This window comes from Phasianus colchicus, chromosome 5, assembly GCF_987193195.1.
Source record: "Phasianus colchicus chromosome 5, bPhaCol1.hap1.1, whole genome shotgun sequence".
NCBI classification, from domain to species: domain Eukaryota; kingdom Metazoa; phylum Chordata; class Aves; order Galliformes; family Phasianidae; genus Phasianus; species Phasianus colchicus.
This window is the reverse complement of record NC_143440.1, coordinates 20,421,522-20,441,539: the sequence shown is the minus strand read 5'-3', so window position 1 is coordinate 20,441,539 and position 20,018 is coordinate 20,421,522. Positions and strand designations below refer to the sequence as shown.

General features: G+C 41.4%; 1 protein-coding gene across 9 annotated transcripts in view; it reads right to left on the bottom strand.

Annotated features, from left to right (window-relative positions):
• PRR5L (proline rich 5 like) overlaps window positions 1-20,018 on the bottom strand; it is a 104,271-nt gene that overhangs the window by 25,205 nt on the left and 59,048 nt on the right. For all 9 annotated transcript variants that reach the window (XR_016466819.1, XM_090140795.1, XM_090140797.1 and 6 more), the window contains 3 exons: window positions 9,862-10,136; window positions 8,416-8,496; window positions 4,976-5,024 (listed from right to left, as the gene is read on the bottom strand). Coding sequence is in view for 8 of the 9 variants with exons in the window: in XM_090140795.1 (XP_089996921.1) it covers window positions 4,976-5,024; window positions 8,416-8,496; window positions 9,862-10,031 (300 nt within the window). In the remaining variant the exon portion in view is untranslated. The remainder of the gene's footprint in view (window positions 1-4,975; window positions 5,025-8,415; window positions 8,497-9,861; window positions 10,137-20,018) is intronic.

Sequence of the window (20,018 nt, the reverse complement as noted above, 5' to 3'; positions counted from 1 at the left end):
AAGAGAGAAAGCAAAGCAGAGGGAGTAAGGAGGGCAGAGCAGGCAGACGAGTAGGCAGCTCCACCATGACCCAAACCACAATGCCCCCACTTGGCAGCAGCTACAGGAAAATCCCACGTGGTGTGCACCCACAGCTTTGCTACCATAAGCATGGCCCCCTGCAGAGCCTGTCTGGGGACAGCCCCGCAGAAAGTTCTGAGTGGTAACAACCAGTGAATCATGCACAGAGCAGAGGTGAAGAGGCCTGAAGGTGGGCATCTCCTAGCGCAGCTATCCAGGATTGGCTCCTGCACTGGGCTTACAGGCCAGAGACTGAATCCACCCAGGCCCCTCATGCTAACAAAGCTGGAGCCTCTGAACTTGCACCATACCAGTTCAGTTCCTGGAAAGCACCAGATGAAACAGAAATCATCAGCAGGCCTGCCTGAAGAGGGCTTCTCAGCCAAAGATGGAAATACAATAGCAAAGAGCAGACTGCCCCACAGGACTGCTGCAGGGCACGGCTGAGCCCCGCAGTTCACTCAGGGGTGGAGGTGTCCTTTTCCCTCACAGACAGTACCACGAGGTACAAGGCACAAGGGAGGCCCAACAAGGAGTGTGAGCAGTGCCCTCACTGAGCAGAAAGAGCCATTTCAGCACCCACACCACTGTTTCCTGCCTTTCTGTGAAACAGGCAAAAGTAGAAGCCTGGCATGGGGAAGGGAAGCATCATGCACACCAGTTTTCTATTTGACTGGGCAGGACAAGCAGCAGCACACTGTTTTCTGCTGTTAGCACAACTTTATAAAGCAGACTTTTGAGGGAGAAAGAGTCCCAAGAGACACTGGACAAGGCAGAGTCCTGGTCAGAAAGAGAAGAGGGATTTAAGTGAAGGGTGAATACAATACATCCCCCTGCACAACTGCCTGGCACAGGGATGGACATGCTCCCCACTGACTGAACTCTTAGCAGCAACAAAGACAGAAAATCCATTTTGGCTTGGATTAGGGCTTGGGCTGTTGCTGCTTGCTTTTGCACTTATCCACTCTGATCTTGTTATTTTGACTTTGACACGCCAGCAACATGAGTCTTGTGCACTGTGGTTTGCATGATTTTGCATACAGGCAGAAAGCTGGGCCTAACCCTGAGTCAGAGCTCCCTGCCTCCCAGAGCACACTGCAACAGGATAGGAGTTATGTAACAGCCTTCTATTTCTGAGATGTCAAAGCTCTCACTGAAGTAAATGAGCACCCCTACCCAGCTGGTCATCCTTCAGCCACAACTTTTGGCACCAGAGCTGATGGGCTTTGGGTCTGCACATCACCCCTGAGCATGGGTCGAGGATGGTTGTGGTAGGGAAGGGATGGGGTCTGCCATGGAAGGAGGCAGTTTGGGGTTAGCGTGCACAAACCAGGCAGTTCTGCTAAAGTGGTTAGCTGTGAAACAGCTAACGTTTCCATTTTCCTCTGTGAGTTTCAAGATTAACAACCCCAGAGAGCTAAAAAAAAAAACACACAGTTCATCACCTCCAAAGGTTTGCTTTCAGGCTACACGCAGAACCAGAAAGATAATGTATCAGATAATAATCATTAGTTTTATGTTTGAGAAATATTCTTCACAAACATAGCTATCAAATAGTACAGGGGGAGCTTACCTGAGAAGTCTCACAGCTGCCCCAGGGTTCACTATGTTCCTACACTGACATCTTAACATGGGATCCCTGCCTGTGGCTTGCTAACCAGCCAGCCAATCCAGCAGTGAGAGCTTTGCAGAGCTACTGAGCAGGAGAGAGTGCAACATGCCCATTTGCAGTAGCAGGAAACTATTGTATCAGGTCATGGATAAATTCAGTCCTGGAAAACCTGGAGCAATTAAGGCAAATCTGCAACAAATATTGAGTATGCTGAATCCCAGCTATTTGGCATTTGCACTCAGACTCTGATCCAAGTATATGGCTTGTATACCTAATTGGGTTGCTAAAGCAGAAAATTTATAAACACAAATCTCCTTCAGAATGAAACATCTGACTTTCTACCAAAGCCTTGTAGGAATTACATCTCTTTCAAATACAAACCACACTCTGGTATGACGAAGGTTTGGTCACAGAGAAAGAGTACTTAAACCCCATCAGTTTCCTACACATTCCTTTAGCAACGTCAGTAGCTAAAACCTGGTACTTTTCATGGGAGTTGGTGAAAATGACTTGTGAGTAATCAAGTTGATCACAAAGGTGGCTTTGTCTCACTAGTAAAAGCTTTGCTCAATTTTACTCTTAAAACATTCAGTGGTTAGAAAAAAAAGTGTCTCTGTATGAGTATAAAATATACATGACAATGATTTATCAAAGTGATCCTAGCAGCTCCTGTTACCAATGTTGCAGCATAAGAAACAAAGCATTTAAGTCAATTTGTCACATCCAAATATGAACAAATTAGCTGTTCTAATTACTGCTAGGATATTTAAAACTGCCAGGCTACAAATGAGAGCAGATCCTCCAGGTTTTACGTCAACTAAACAGTAAACTCAGTTCTCAGGATAACTTCTCAAAAGGGCTTTAAGGGATGCAGAAAAAGTTTGTGCCAAAATAAGCATTTCTACTCCCCTCCTCATCCTGATGATGAGCTCCCATCACCTCCTTCTTGTTACAGAGGATGGGCGCATGACCGATGAGACAGTCAACCTAACTGTGAATTTTAAATCTTTTTTCCCCCTTTTCTTTTTCAGCCAAGTCATTTAGTGGAGAACATAGCTTTAAGTTAGCTAGCATCAACAGTGAAATTGAATCCACAGAAAATTTTGTCAGCCTTTTTCTGTCACGTGAACAGATTTCCCCCATTCCACGGCCCTGGGATTTTTGAGTAAAGACATTCAGAAAGAACAGCAACATTTACCACTGGCACATGCTGTCAGTCTAGAATCAGAAATATGCATCTTAACTCACAGCAGGGAAGAGAGATCATTTCCTACAACAGCCCTTATCTCACAGTGCTTGCCTCATGGCTTGCCATCACTGTGAGCTTTGCTTCAGGCTAAGTCTGATGGATATCAGTTTCTTCTTTAAAGTTGAGTTTAAAAAATCCCCCCCCCCAAACAAATTTTAGTCCCAGGATTCAGTGAGAGAACAGCAGCTGAACTACTGCATATATACACTGAGATATTCATACAAGTGCAAGCATACAGAAAAACAAATTCAGAAGAGACTGCAGTCTAACCCTTGCACTGCAAGCTCTCTGAGGCAAAGGCCACAGTAGTGCTGAGTACATACATTGTGATTGCAACCTTCAGATGAAGTAGTACAGCCCTGCCATCAGGGTGAAAGAGCACATTCTCACATCTGCTTTTAAGGGAAGCAGTGCTGGTGCTCAGTTCCCTCTCCCAGGAAGGGGTCAGGTGTCCTCTGCTTGCCAACAGAAACACAATGCAAGTCCAGCTGGCAGCCCCAGTGGTAAGCAGATCATAATGTAATCCATGTCTTTTATCCTTATCTCTGCAACTAGGAGAGCTAAGGAGCAGCAGCTAACACCACTGGCTCTGGCATAATCACAAAGGCAGGAGATCCATAACCTGGAGGAAGAGACCAACACACCCAAACCCCAGCATCAGCATTGCACCCAGGCATCTTGGGCCTGTCCCATGCAGTGACACAACACAGCTGTATCTTGTTAAGCACTGGAAGCCACCCAGGCCTTCCCCAGTGCACACTGAATCTTCAAAGCCAGATAACAGCTGTGCATCAGCACCCAGCATCCCTCAGAGTCATGCATGGTTCAGTGCTCTGCTCAGCCTCACAGAGGCATGAAGCTGCCTCTGGAAATTCTCTACTTTTTCCAAGACCACTGTGCCATGCCTACACCACAGTATGCGGACTCTTGATGAAGCTTTTACAGAGATTTTTTTTTTCCACATATATTTAGTTGCAAAGTTTTGACTGCCTGTTTTCAAGTTAGCTAGGATAGCAACAGATTTCCAGCAGCTCTACGGATTTGTACTACAGCTTCACCCCCCTTCTGCTGTGGTCCCCTTCGAGGAAACATCCCACCAGTTACCACCAGGAGCTGCTTCCTTCCAGTAAGAAAGCTGTACAGACAGGGGCTAAAGAAGTGAAACAGCTGCCACCAGGGCAGAGTTTGCTTCTCATTTGATAGTACAGTGGGGATTTTTTTTCTTTTTTAAGTCAAGTAATCTAATACTGGTAGGAAACAACACTTTTCACGTCCCCCCTTTAAAACAGTTGCATAGTACACAGCAGCATCAGCCACTTCAGAAAGTACTGAAATTCTCTTACTCAAAAGGAATAAAACCAACAATAAAAAAAAATCCATCGCTTTCAGCAACCTCCTTTTTAAAATCAGCACTACACTGAAAAACTTGCAATACTGAAAGCCATTGGTGTTCTCTCAAAATCTTACATGTACTTTCATGTGGTTGCATGTGAACCTCGGTCTATCTGGACAACATCAGTGAGAAGCAATAACAGATCTTTGATTGATTGCATCTTCCCTAATCCTTCACCTTTTGCTTTTCTACAGATTGCATCTATATTCTAGAAGGCAAACAGTAACCAGGTCGATTTCCTGCTGATAAGGACTTCCTTATCTGCACCCCCCAAAACAGAAAGCTTTTAATATTTTCTCTTCCCCCTTGCTAGTCCTTGTTTCAGAAAATCTAGTCCAGAATTCTCAACATTAGCGAAATAAGCAAAAAAGAAAGAAGGCATCCCATCTTTTTAAGAAGTTCAAGTGAATCCCCTGATTTTTGGCAGGCTGCTGGTAGCCCTTCTTACGTGCAAAGGAAGATTAGCCCTATTTTAGCATATATGCCCATAAATAGTTACTTCTGGGGCTATATGGGCCACATTAAGAGATAGAATATCTCCGTGATCTTTCATGGAAAAACAAAAAAGAAACTTGTAGGTTACATGCTTGTAAAAAGGTCTCCTATATGCTAAAAAGCTAAACAGACCAAATCTCAAGAAAGCAAGTAAATCACGTAATACCTGAAAGTAATCAGTGATGAAGGATCCCAGTTCACTCTTCAGCAGCCGTCTGTAGACAGAAGGAATGCATCCATGAAGTAACAGCCATTGCTGGTCATTTCTTTCAAAAAAGATTCACACTTCCCTACCAGTCATATCAAAGATACCTGAATGTATACGAATGTGTCTTTTTGGCAATTAGATTTCTTTTACATCTAAGTATATATTCTCCCAATGCCTACAAAAACTATTGTAAAATTATGACGAAAGTTTCCCTGAAACCTTCTGTTTATAAGCCACTCACCTGGAACAAACAGACAAACCACATTCATATCCCCAAATGCATAAGAAACTGGAAAATAATTTAGAAGTTTTTATTTAGTGTTAAGTTCATCTTTTTTTCTGGTATTTCTTTAAGGAAAGTCACCTTCCATTGCATTGAAAATAGCATCCCCCCCACTGTAGTACTTCCTTTTCTCTTGGAAGCAGAAGGTGGGAGGATAAGGAGAGAAGCTATGAGGTAAACATGCAAGCAGCAGCTGTGGCTTCCCCATGGCTACCACATAAAAACCAAAAACCAGAAAACAAAGCGTATTTTTCAAGACAACATTTCTAGAAATGTAGTAAGATGTTGTTTATATACATGCAAGCAAAGCAACTCAACAAATACTTCTGATTAAAGATGGATTTTTGAAATCTGGTGATGATAAATCCCAATATATATATTTATGGTTCAAGATCCCAAGATGAAAAACAGGCTTGTTTTAAATCAAAAGCAACATCATAAAAACAGATCACAGTGTAGAGCACGTGAACTTTCAGCTTTCAGCAACTATGATGGTAAATTTCGCAGCAGTAAATTCTACCCAAGATTTAAAAGGTGCCCAATGCTTCCCACTACAAAACACTGCTTTTTTTTTTTTTTTTTTGCTGGTTTAATAGTTTTGCTTTTCACTAAAGTGAAGCATTACCAAGAGTGCTCAAAAGTAGCATCCGGGACATCCAGTTCTCAGGCTAGATTCTTACCAACCAACAAGCTCTTTTTTCTACTCTTTGGTGAACATAGATCTTGACTGCAATCTTCCTCACCAAGCATTCTGCAAAACTTCCACATTTATTCAGAAAACACAGAAACACCTTTACATCTTTTCAGATGAGTTACATTTGCCCCACCCATCTCAAAGTACATTTCTATTTCTGCAAGATGGAGAGAGCAGATAAGTCTTTGAGGGCTGGTGTGTGAGATGCTTTTCTACTGGCTTCAGTAGAATCCTGAGCACTTTTGATCAGCTAATTTGCCAGCCCTAGCAGGACACTTACTCTCTCAAGTGGACCATCCCATCCACTCCAGCAAAGAAAAGTACGTACCCCAAAGAGAACCTGATGGATTCTCCTCCTAACTACAACCAGGTCACTCATTGTGTCCTATATTCCATCTCTCAATGGCATTTCTGACATTTCCTCTTGACAGCTTTCAGAGCAATTTAAAAAAAACTATCCAGTGAGATGTTATCAAATCAGCAAGACAGAGACCCGGTGAGAGCAATACAGAGCAAGATGTTACCTGTTGCTACCTCTTAGCTCTGTCATTACTGCCCAATTTTAAAACTTCCCTCTTCTCCCACTGTCAAACAGTTAAGCACTGTGCAAAGTCTGTAGTTATTAGAACACTGCATTTGCTAACTTCCACTGATGATCTGAGTGAGGAAATACAAAGGATGAAGATGCACTAGCTTAATTTAATGGCACAAAAGACTTGGCTATCTGAAACCTCATACACACTGTATTGACATTTAGTTGAGAGCTAAATCAAGATTCACAGATCAAGAATCACAGGTGCAAAGCGGCAGATGCATATACAAACATGCATGCACTTGCATGACTCTTGCTCCTTAGACTGATTTGATGAGCTGCTTGAATGTTAAGACAGCTTATTCAGAAAATGATATTCTGAGATTTGAGCAATGCTCAGACACCTACCTGTAGGAACATTAATTTTAAAAGTAAGAGCTTCCAAGTGCTACCTGTGAGTGGAAAAGCTTACTTCCCCTTCCACCACCACCTTGTACACAAAGCATACAAATTTCACAAAGAATTTCTTGTTCTACATCTAGCTCTTGACAATCCAGACTGACTCTGGTGACTGACGCTAGCAGAGCATGGTCCAGCCACAGGGGCCAAGCCCAAAGTGCTATTCTCTCCAGAGTACCTCCTCCCCATGAAGCTGGGAAGGAGTACCTGCTTGCACCTGTTCAGGAAAGCAGGCTGAAGCCACTGCTGCAAGCAGTAGCCTAGGAGACAAGTCACAAAACCCAAAGCCAGTCTTCAAGTGTGCTATAAGCTGTGGGTTAGGGTGTTTCTCAAGGCTTACGACATTTGTTTTTCCCTTTCACATACAGAAATCCTCATCCTGTGGAGAATTAATACTGCTGTAAGCACTTAAATTTAACTTGAGGATTTCTGCCTTAAGCACATTTAAAATAATGTTAAAGCATAAGACAGCAACTTTATGAAGCTTTTACCTTGGGACCAGATCAAGTAGGACAGAGACTACACCCTGCATTTATTTTGACAGTAGGGAAAAAGGTAGTTCGCTGCTCAGTACGTTCTTGACTCCAGCAACCACTTGATTTGGCATACAGCAGAAACACAATAGGGATGGGGTAAGCATATAAATGTGGAAGTTGACACCTATATGACAACATTCATGATGGATGAATATGGATGTAGTGAAAAAGAGGAGGAATAAGGAACTACAATTGTGAACTGTCAATATTCCTCTTAGCACCACTTGGAATCAACAAGAATAAAACTGCTCTGTGTCTGTTCTATAATCCTATCTATCATTAACTGCAGTTTCCAAGTAATCAACCAAAACCACAGATAACCACAAGACTTGCTCAAAATAAAAAACGTTACTTTTATCACTGTTAAACTTCTAGGCTCTTTTAATCTTCAGAGTTAGTATTTTCTGGTCTTTTTCTGAAATCACTATAGAACTTGCATATATGAAATGCTATATGTTAACTTCTTTTTGTTTAAATGCTCTGTGGTTCTGAGAAGCTTGATTTTAGAGAAACAGTGACAGAAAATGTTACTACTGTTATGAATGTCTTTAAATAAATGGGGGGAGGGAAACAGGCCTAAGAGGAAAATTCCATGGAAGGGGACAAAATCCTTGTATTCTAACTCAATAAATATCCTTAACTTGACAAAGTTCCACGTAAGTTAATTAAACATTATCTAAAAGCCCAATGCTCTTCACACTACCCCATAGCAAAAAAAAAAAAAAAAGGTAGGAAGCCAGCCTGAAATTCAAAATACACATTACAGTTCTCTCCTACCCATCTGTATTTCTCCCACCTATCTCCTCTCACTACATTTCCACTTAGGAACAAAAACAAGGAAACACCAAACAAGCAGCAACAAAAATCCCTTCTCCATACATTTCAACAACTTACCTGATAGTTTCATTGAGGGTATAAAGTTCATTGTTCTGCAAGCCTCCCCCTTTAAACACATTTATCACTGCTGTTTGAACACTGCCAAAAAAGAAATGAGAGAGTACAACATTCATAAGTAAGCCACCAGTATGATTTAAACACAGAGTGCAACATGAGATAGCCACCAAAAGCTGAGTGGCTAAGAAGGGGTGGGAAAGGTTAATTGCACATAAATACTTCCACTTTTTGTCCCTCAAAATCACAGCTCTTATTTACCTACATCTCTCATGGGAGACAGAGTAGAACTAGTCTTAAATTGCACTCAGAGTAAGCAAGGGAAAGTCATCACTGGGACACCATTCACAAAGAACACGATCAGGAGATGCATCTTTAAACAAACTGGTTAGGGGATCTCTGATATGTGCTGCAGGCTATTAGCTATGAGAAGACACAGATTTTTGTCAGTGTCTGCCAAACACATCACATTGCACTAACCAGAGATGCTGACAGGACCAGCTGAACCACCCAGCTGGCAGCATCTGGTAGGATCCTGGCTGTGCTGAAGACCTTCAGCAGCCAGCATCAGTCAGGCCCATCTTCAAGCCTTGTTAATGGATATAAGGCATGGCAACAGCTGTTGAGGAATGCTCTAATACTTTTCTGATATACTTTTCTTTTTTGGTGCAGAGGAAGTCCTGAAGTGACAATGATTTAGCAGCTGTAAAAGCTTGCCACAGCCAACAAAGGAGATGCCATTTGCTTAATAGAAGTTCTCTTCTGCAAACAAGTTTGGCACCTGTACACTTCAGTAGCCTTAGCTTTCTATCCTAGTATAAAACAACGATGCTTTTGCTGGGCTAGGTTTGTGTGACATTAAGCAGTAAGCAGAACTAGTTCAGCAAGAGAAAGGAGACTGCAGAGCACAAAGATGGCGCAAGATGGCAGACAAAGGTGGGAACACCTGATTTCAGTAGCAGATGATCATCTCACACTTTACCCTACACATCATTTTTCCAGTGGTCATCACTGCATGATATGCACTGCAGACAGGATTTGACTGTCAGTATGAAACTCTGGTAGAAGTAGAAGCCACGAGCTTAGTAATTACCACAGTTGAGTTCTGCTGAATCTAAAAGATTCATAATATGCAAATAAACTCCTGCTGTGTTAAGAAACTGACCTTTGTTACACTAAGTTTTTCAGTATGTTTTAGGAAAAGTGGATCTGTTAATATAGAGTAGTTTTGTCTTACTTAGAAGACTATCTCTGAAAAAACGCTGGCTAAAAAAGAGGCTGGTCAAAAACTCCTAAGTCTGATTGTCACCTCCACAGAGGCTTTGAATGCTTGCAAATCTCAGGCATGCCAAAAACTCATTCAGGCTTATAAATAATCAAGCTTAGCCATAAATAGCCTGATACATAATAGTACAAAGATCAGTCCCACAGTGTATAGGTGCTGCTCACCTGTTCCACGCCGAGTTGGAGCTGAGCTGCAGAGCCTGCCGAGCTGCCTGGAAACGCGGCAGGTCACTGAGCACTGGAGAGCTCATGAAGCGAGGTCGGGGCCTTCTGAATGAACCCATCTTGTGCAACTGGAGAGCAAAGGATGGTGGTACGGTGAAACCCCCAGTCATAGGCTTGAATGGAGTGGAGCAGGTCTATCAGAAAGTCTTTTTCTCTTGAAGGCCCTGGTATCAATCTCACTGGCATCAACAAGACTTCAAATCCAAGGACTCAGCCTGCAATGAAAGCTAACAATTAGCCTCGGACTAGCAGTTCCCCACCACATCAGGCTGCAATACGGACTCGCAATAAGAAAGAAATTGAAGCAGTCCTGAAAAGTGAAGAGAAAGAAGAGCAAGACAGAAAGGGGAGGAGTGAAGATAGCCTATTACACTAAGAGCAAACTTGAGCAAATCTTCAGGAGCTCCTCAGCAGCAGCCTTTCCCTCTTAAAAATGACTCAACACAGCCAGCCAGAAAAACAAGCGTGGTTTCTCTTCCCATTTCAGTTAGAAGAGATGCAAGAATAGAGGTGCCCAAACCATTCCCAGAGGCACCTTACAAATACCTCTAAATAGAGCTGCCATTCAGCTAATATAGAGAAACATTTCACCAGAAGAAAGAGGGGCAAAATATGATCAACAAAAGGAAAGACTAACAGACAAACCCTATGCTTTTTTCAGAAGCATTATGCAAGAGAATAAAACTCATTATCAGTTCATTACAGATAGATTCCATTAGGAGCTTCTGCAAGAGAGCTCTGACAACCACATATTTTGAGAGTAAACAGCACTGTTTGGGTTGGTTACTTCTTGTTTTACAGAGAACCAATTACTGTCCAAATACAAAATTCTTGTACTTTCCTTTCTGATCATCATCTCCACATTGATGAATATGTAGCCCCAAGTGAACCACAGAAACAGAGTAAGTTAAAATCAACTTGGATAAAAACCACAAAAAAAGCTCTGGCAAAGCTGCTGCTCTTCAAAATCTTCCCACTTCAGTCAAGTACAAGCAGCAGATTCAGTTGGCAGTTTGAAGAACAGAGATGTTGGAGAAAAGAGAGAGATGGGGAAAAAATAGTTGTATAACCAAACCGCACACAGAAGATGCAAAGCAAAGCCTTCTCTTTTCCACAACATCTGCAGCTTGAGGTGAAAAAAGGATACGATCAGCTAGAGGTATACTGTGTATTTGCATGGTGCTTCTAGTTTAGCTAGTGCTCAGCTCCAGGAAATTCTTCACACTCTGCAAACCTTAACTAATCATTTTACACATAAAAGAGCAACTCTCTTGCCACCTGGCCAGCCCTGCTTCACACTGAGCTCATCACCTGCCTCCTCCTTGCCTTGCTCTAATCAGTCAAGGAGGCCTAAGCAAGCCCTCAACCCTGCTACCACGTCCCCACCACCAATGGTGTTATAGGGGAAAAATACAGAGCAAACACCTTGATTGCAGGACACACAATACATAAAACTATCATTACCATTCAATAAGTAAATACACCTATTATCCCCCCCCAAGCTGAATGCAGTTTGGATAGATCTTTAGACAACTCTTGGCTGTCTCTAGAGATGACAAACGCCAGACAGACTTCCATGAAGAAAACTGAGCCCTAACAGGTGTTACCAGAAAGGACAGCAAGCTGCAGGTTGAGTGGCTGCTCTGCTCCCATTAGAAAAAACAACCACCACTATAACATTTACAAATAAATAATAAATACAAAAAAAATAATAGAACCAAATCACACTGTCTTCTGTTTGCCTTTTGAAACAGTGTTGTTTGTTTGTTTGTTTTTTTTTCCCCACCTCACTGCCCATATAGAATCACCAAGGTTGGAAAAGACCTCCTAGATCATCTAGTACAGTCACCCACCTATCACACTATCTCCCACTAAACCATGTCCCTCAGTACATCTAAATGTTTCTTGAACACCTTCAGGAACAGCAACTCCACCACTTCCCTGGGCAGCCCATCCCAGTGCCTGACCATGCTTGGAGTGGTAGTATTTTCTAACATCCAACCTGAATCTCCCCGGTGCAATATGAGGCCATTCCCTCTAGTCCTATCCCTAGTTAGGTGGGAGAAGAATTCGACTCCCACACTGCCACAATCTCCCTTCAGATAATTGTAGAAAGAAATAAGGTCTTGAGCCTCTTCTTCAGAGGAAAAAATCCCAGCTAACTCAGCCACTCCTAATAAGGCCTATGCTCCAGACCCCTCGCCAGCTTCACTGCCCAATGTTTTCAGTCTGCTAGTAGTTTCTCCATTGGCAATTCCAGCCACATCAGAAACTGTTGGAGGAGAAAAACTACAGCATCTTGGAGAGCCGAGGGCAGACTTCACTCATGACACACTGAGAGGTGTCTGGGAGGCAGTGTCAGCATAACGGATATTTCTGTTGCAAAACAAGTAATTGTGTCAATATTTGCCACCATGAAGTCCCAAAACTGACAGCAAGAAGAGCTGGATGAGTGACTTCACCCAGCAGTAAGCTACTATTTCAACAGTTTTTGTACAGGGAAGAGAACAGATTCTTCAGAACTATATAATGAGATGTGTTACTTTAGATCAGGCATAGACACTTAACAGGGCTAGAAAGTGGTGGTAGAAAGTGGTGGTTAAGATGCCTGTGCTAACCTTCAATCCTGTCAGTACTCCAAACACTAACTGCATACAGTACTTTATCCCCTCCCCAGCAATATAAGTCTTCTATAAAAGCTCCATTTGTATTAGTGTTAAGTCGCAAGGGGAAAATCTAAATTCAGAAGGCGCAAGGAGAACAAGTTTTGTAACTTAATGTACAGATATTTAAATTTTGTGTAGGAAATTCTTTTGCACATAGGTAAAACAATGCCATCACAAAGGTCTCTCCCAGACTTAGTCTTTGGGTTTACGAGCCTGATTCCACAGCAGAACACAGGGCCCCATGACAAATTTCCTGAATGCTTCCTTCTTACCAAGGGAACCCGCTTGCTTCTGCTCATGGAAATATATACATTGTTTTCCTTAACCCTTGCTAAAGTTACTCAGACAGACAATAACAAGCTCTTATCCGTGATGAGCATTTAAGATGACCTTCTTCCCCACTTTTTTCCCCAGTCCTGTAGTCTGCACTCCCATTTCAGTATTAAGACAAGTTTATTTTACATTTTCACCACAGATTTAAAGAAAAGATCTTCAGCTTTTGGTCAAATCCAGAGCCTTAATTTCACTTATTCAGGATTCAGAGAAAGCACTCTCTCCTAGTTTACCTAAAATGGTAGCTGTTAGCAGTCATAGCAAGCTTCCTCTCAGTACAAGCTAGTCACCAGAAGAACATCAAGTATAACTGATCATCACGTTATCAGAACTGAAATGCCAAGGCCTGTGAGAATAACCATCCCCATACCCATAGCCTACTGAAACTATTTTCAGAGATTCATAAAGCCAGAGGAAAGAGAGCATGTGCTGGAAAATAGACTTCTGGCACAGTGCATTTGCATCTTGCAGATCCCATGCATCGGGACATAAAACAAAGCCCCCAAACCAGAACCCAGCCTTACATAACTGTTCCGCAATAGCTGCAGAAGTACTTCATCTCCACAACTCCTTCAGATCAGATTTTCCTTTCCAGCAAGCAGTTTCCACTGAAAGTTTTACCAAGACAACCCCCTTGTAAACACTGCTTTGTTCCTGCAGGAGAGCTCTCTTAGCAGTTTCTTGGTAATGTCCATGTTACACATTCAGTACTCTGAAATTTATTTTGTTCTTTTTCTGAGAGAAACTACCCTTGTGCCAAGAGAGGTATTAATATAGGTTAGTCAGAAACCCTCATGGTTTTGGGGCTATTTCAGCTAGTGGGAATGAACAGCATTATGTAAAGCACTGAATACATCACAGAACAGTTTTCCTCTTTAATTTGCACTGAAAACTCTTGAAGATTTACACAAACATTCTTCGCCCAGAGGCCTTCAGTCCAAACTCCTTCACATCTCCTCTACCCAAGATTAAATTGCTCCAAAAGATTATAAAATAAAACCTACATCTAATGATTACAATCCTACTATTAATCAACCACAGAGAGAAGAAAGGCAGGAGGATGGTAGTGGTTCAGCACCAAGCCATACCCTCTCTTACCATTGATCATAAAAGGCATGAAGAGCTGGAGGCTAGAACTCAGCTCCAGCACAGGAGATTATGTTCTTGTGGCATTATCTCCCACTGCCACATGCTCCAAACACTGGGGCAACACTTGAGGTGAAACAGAGCATTTCATTGTTTGTCTGATTATAAAAATCTCCCCACTCTTCTCTCATCTAATGACCCTGCATTTCTCTTTTTGGCAGACTTGTTCAAAGTCAAGGAGAGATGCATTTATTGTTCTTACTCCCTTTTCCTTGATTCCCCTCCCCCATTTACCTGTAATTATCAGCTCAAAATCTAGCTATTAAAGTCTTCTAGATCTCAAACAAGACAGACGTTACCTGTGTAAAACCCAGGTCTTTAAATGAGCAAACAACTGAAAGCTAGATAGTGCTCAAAACTTGGGGGAGAGGGGTGTTGACCTGGACTGTGAGTCAATCTGACAACAATGTAGTTTTATCCACTTTTAATTCATCACATGTACACTTTATAGATTAACTTGTTTAATTTCTGTTGAAAGATTCAAGGACACAAATCTTTTTCCAGCAAAAACTCGTAGATACAGACATAAAAACATTGCAGTCAAACTAGGAATTTTTGTCCATTTGTTTTCTATTAGCCATGAAAATAACAGAGAAACTGCTGTAAAGTGATTTAATGAAAAGACTCTTTCCTTCTAACAGACCAATACCTGTGTATGTCTGGAGAAAAGAAATACCAAGATCTGACAATACACCTAGTTCTGTCTCTGTTGAAGAGAGGATAACCTATAGAAAATGTTGGCAGCACTCCCTCTAAATTAGTGATCTTCTCAGTAATCCAGAACCAAACAAACAAAAAGCCTCTGTCAGCTAAGATTTAAAATGGTCTCTTCCTTTGTTAAATGGTCATCCATGTCCCCCCTGCAAGGCTTAGAGCAACAGCTGCCAATGCAAGCAACGGGGGACCAAAAACTATAGCTGCTTTTGCTTTTTAGAGCATAACTTGCACTGGTGCTACTTCATATTCACAACAAAAAGCCACAAGTCAAAAAGCAACTTCAAACCAGGTGGCAATGCAGGGAAGGGGGGAAACCACATGAGGCTCCATTCATCCAAGTAAGTATTCCCCAAATCTACTGAAATACCACAACAAAGAATGAGGGATTATCCAGGTATAAGAGATGTCTTGCCATTTGAACATTTTTAGTAGTAAAAAGCTAGTGTCTTCATGAAGAAAGATATGTTTGCCCATTTTCTACTCCTTCATACACTCTGTGCAACTGTGACATCGATGACCTATGAGTCTGGATACTCAGGTGACAAAATTTTTTGTAATGATTTTGTGTGTGAAACAAGCATAAGTTTAAGAAAAATGTATTAATTATTCCGTAGCTAAAAATATTTCATTTCTGAATAGCATGATCAGAAGCCATCTTACATACAGTGGAGTTGCTGAAATCACGAGTCTCAGCAATAGTTTGAGGGCAAGCTGGGGCCCAACCTCAAGGCACAGTCCTTCCTATATCCCTCATCTTCTCACTCCTTCACAGCTTTAGAAACTAAAATTATCATGAGTCAAATTTCTAACACATTGCCCATCAAGAGCAGCAAGAACCTAAACGTTGGCCTTCACATTCTGGATCAAGCCACAAACCAGCAAGGCAAAGTACAGATACTTTGCACAGGAGCAGTCCCACACACAAGGAGCAAAATACCTTCAGATGTGCTTATGCTACTAGTAGGGGCACACAGTCCTTTCTAAGAGACCACCCCAGGTCAGAAAGATAAATGGAATGGTGTAAGGCCAGTATTTTGGTCTGGCAATCTCATCATTAGGATTGATTCAAGTTACAGCCTTCAGGAAACAGCTTTTTTCCCCTGCTTGTGTATTAATGTCACTTACCTCTGAAATCCCAGTGACAAAAATAAACTCAGAACATTGTTATTAAAAAAAAAAACACCAACACAAATTCTGCTTAAGCTACAATCCAGGATTGCAGACCATACCCTGCTTGGAATAGGATCCAAGCAGGAGGAAGGAACATGCTCCACCAGCACCTTACCGGGCTGTCCCACAGAAGAAAAAACAAGTTGATTCCTCAGGCTCTCAGTGCACTCTCCACGCCAGCTGGCAAACATAGGACTTCAGCCAGCTAAAGCACATCACCTGCAGTCCCACCACACGCCTCCTGCCAGTCCCTGGCAGTGCACACAATGCCAAGCGTTGAAGGGACGCCTGCCTGCCCCACACCTCCAGTCCACACATCCCACAGTATGGAAAAGCCCCAAGGCAGACCATGCATGTTCAGTCCCAGGTGGACGGGCTGCTCTTTTCAAAATGAACTCTAAAAGGATTATTAATAAGAAGAGTGAAAAATCATTATCTCCATTTTCTGGCTGAGGAAATGAAGCTGCAAAGCCAGCAAAATGACTCATCCAGGTCTTCCACCTCCCAAGCCAGGAACCTACACACCAAAATAAAGTGAAATAAGAATACGCCTCTAAGCTCCTCTAATGAAGCTTTTCAAAGAATTCCATCCAGTTGTGAAGAATGAGGAATCATCTGACCTACCTCTTCTTTTCAAAAGGTAGCTCAATACCAAAAGATGTCAACTTTTTATTATTATTTTGCCAGGCCATCCACTATGAAGGCACTAACTTTGTGACCTATAAGAATCTGAAAGTGTTTGGACACCACATATCCCTAATTAAACTTGATGTTAGCTATGGAGATGAAGCATGTTAGGAAAAAAAAAAAAAAAAGAGCCTCTATAGAATACAGGAATAAAGCCCTCCCCAAAACCATCTCAATCCTCTGGTATGTACTCATATGTCTGATAATTGTACCACTAGTCTTTAGCTACCCAAAACAAGATCTCACTTTCCCTATATTATATCCATACACTGAACTCCTTCTGCATATTTTCTTCCCTGCAACTGGACCCACATCTTTCCTTTATTCATTTTATTTCCCAAACAAATTCATGTACAGAAGGATCTCTCTAACCATGTGTCAGTAGCAGAGCCACATAGCAACTGAAAAGAAATTCAGTGGTTTCCACTTAGTTGTGCTTTGAGTTCTTGAGGTTAAAGTAAACCTGAAACTCAAAGTGAAACTGTAGTCAGATTGGGAGGGGAAAAAAGCACCTTTGCTTATATCCCATCCTGGGACGAGATGTTTCTCTGTAATTCAGAAACCACCCCCTACTGGAGTTCATGGCATGTCAGAAGGAAGACTAATTCACATCTATGCAAGTGTGAATACAATTCCCTATAGAAAAAAAGTATGAAAATAGCACTTGCACAGAGCAAGCCAAAGATGAGATACATATACACAAAAACACACCTCAGGTTATTACAATCTAAAAAAAAAAAAAAAAAACTGATTTAACAGCAAAATAGTACTCCAAGGAGCTCAGTGGCTAAAGCTGCCCATCATTTTTGGCCTACTTCATTTTGATGTCTTCATCCTTAAACTCTGTTGACTACAAGAATGCCTTTTAATGAGCACAGTTTCACTGGAACAATCCCCAGCACAAGAACATTTTACACCAGAAAAAACATAAATAATTATTTCCTTCCACTGTTTGGAATAGCATTTAGCAGATGCACCAGTTAGGGCACTCCTCCTGGAGCAAAGCAAGCCAAGAATGTATCACTTGAATGACAACAATATGAGTAAGCTATTGGACTTTTTGCTGCACAAAAGGCTTTAAGATTGAAATGACAAATGTGTTTTCAAACACATAACTAAACTTTTAGCAGCTTCAACCTGTTTCCAATAGCTCCCCAGTAGCATCTGCTACAAAATTCAGGAAATACTTGTGTTAACTCTTTCAAAACAAGTTACAAAGTACATCAAGCAATCTGCAGGGATCATAGGAGTTGTGCTTAGCATGTGGAAAAGCTGTGTGGGGAAAAAAAAAAAAATGTAGCTGCTCAACAAATAAACTGTTCATATGCAGTAGTTACATGAGGAGCAGAACTAAAGTGCTTCCTCTGGGTTTCACATGTGCAGGAGAGGATAACTGCCTCCAGAGCCCTTCTCCCAGCACGAGCTCTGAAAATGTTTTCACAAAGCTTAGAGAAACTTTATCCTTTCTGACTTTTTCTTCCTTGGTCAACTGCAGTAAAATTCACTAATTCTTAAAGTTACTAGAGGAGAACAGATAAAGGAGAACCACAGTAATGCTTTCTTAAACACACCAGGATGAAGGTCATCCATTAAAAAAAAAAAAAATGGGATGGGGAAGTAGAACATAGATTCGGAAGCAAAAATCTGTATCAATCTGACCATAATGACGTTTTTACTTTTCTAGTAATGTTAATCAGAAAGCTGACAAGATAAACTTTGTCAAGATCAAACAAAATGTCACAACTGCAATGATTTTAGAAACTACCTATGCTTCAAGCAGAATGACAATTTATCATCTTTGTTTTCATGCACTTCATATATACTCCTTTTTCTCTCTCCTTTCACATTTCCCATTATTTTTAATAACCCCGGGCTACAAAACACAGCAGTTGAGCAGCCTGATTTACACTGTAGCCCAGCCTCAGCCACCTCTGGTATCACAGGGCGTTTGCTGAAGTCTTCAGCGCAATCTTCCACCCTCTAAGTTACACTTAGCTCTATCTAATGGAAGAACAGGTTGTTATGCCCTACTGAATAAGCTCTGGAGTCCAGCACATATTCAATCAATGTATATTCATGCTTGAATTCACACCAGCAGAAACAGTGAGGACAAAAGGCCATGAATTATGTGCGAGGGAAACAAAAAACCTTCAGAGGCCTGGAAAGTAACATAAGAAAACTGAACACATTGATTGAGTATAAAAGATAAACCCTATAGTGCTTACTTCCTTGCTACTTCCAAGCTTTCAATGATCTATTCAAGTCTCATGCCTCTGTTCCTTCCATAAAAATGGAAGCTACCTATATTAGTTTATCAGTTTAAGTGAGAATTATTACACCTATTCTGTGTCTGTCACTGCTAGCAATGCAAGGAATTTAAATTCTTCAAAAAAGGAATTGAGGAGTCAGTAGATGTTACCTGCGCTCCAGATGAGCTTTGAAAGCGAATCTTTGAAGTCTTATCAGACTCTGAGCAGATATCAGACAGTCTGTAAATATACTGCAAGAAAATCATTACAGATAACCTTATTTAAAGTATTTAAACAGAATTTTAAAGACCAAAGATGAATGTGATGTACAACTGAGTTGTCACCTGAAGTCTGCTGTAGAATTACCAAAAGGAAACAGTACTGCTAAATTGACATAGAAAATAATAGTCCCACATGGAACTGTCTGCTTGAACATCCCTCTCCACCTCCAGCACTGCAAACCATTGGTGTAGGTCTCAGTGCAGCTTGACAGTTACATCAGTCAGAGATTCAGGACAACCACAGAAACAACTATGGAATAACAGACCGCTGGAAAAGTTTCTTCCAAGTTTCACCAAAAAGCAGCTGGTTTTGGACTCGAGTTGAAGTATTTTCTTCCCTCCAAGATGTTATAGAAGTCCATGGCACTAAAAACTTAGCAATAACACCATACATTAACAATGAAATGTGCATAATGTGTCTTGGGTTACAGACAAGTTTTCATTCTCATGGGACACTGTGTCTGCTTTTTCTTGTGTTCTGGAACACAAAAGATTGATATTTACTTTTTCCAGTTTGGTACTTCTGTTGCGCTTTTAAGTGGATGAGTCTCTTACGTGTTAGAGCTAAAAGAAACACTGCAGACTGCAGGAATGTCTGAGTATCCTGCACCCTACGTGACAAGTCAATAAATCATAATAGCCTCCCCTGGCTGTAAAATATATAAATAGCATTAATAGAAGAAACTGAATCTAAACAGCAAAAAGAGAATGCAAGCACTTTTACATCACAGTTCTCTACTTACCAAGAAACAGCATTAGGTTTGGGTCGCTACCACAGATCTTGCTCTCAAACTTCACATCCTTCACAGGGCTGTGAAATAGCTGGCATAACTTACAGCGCATATTTT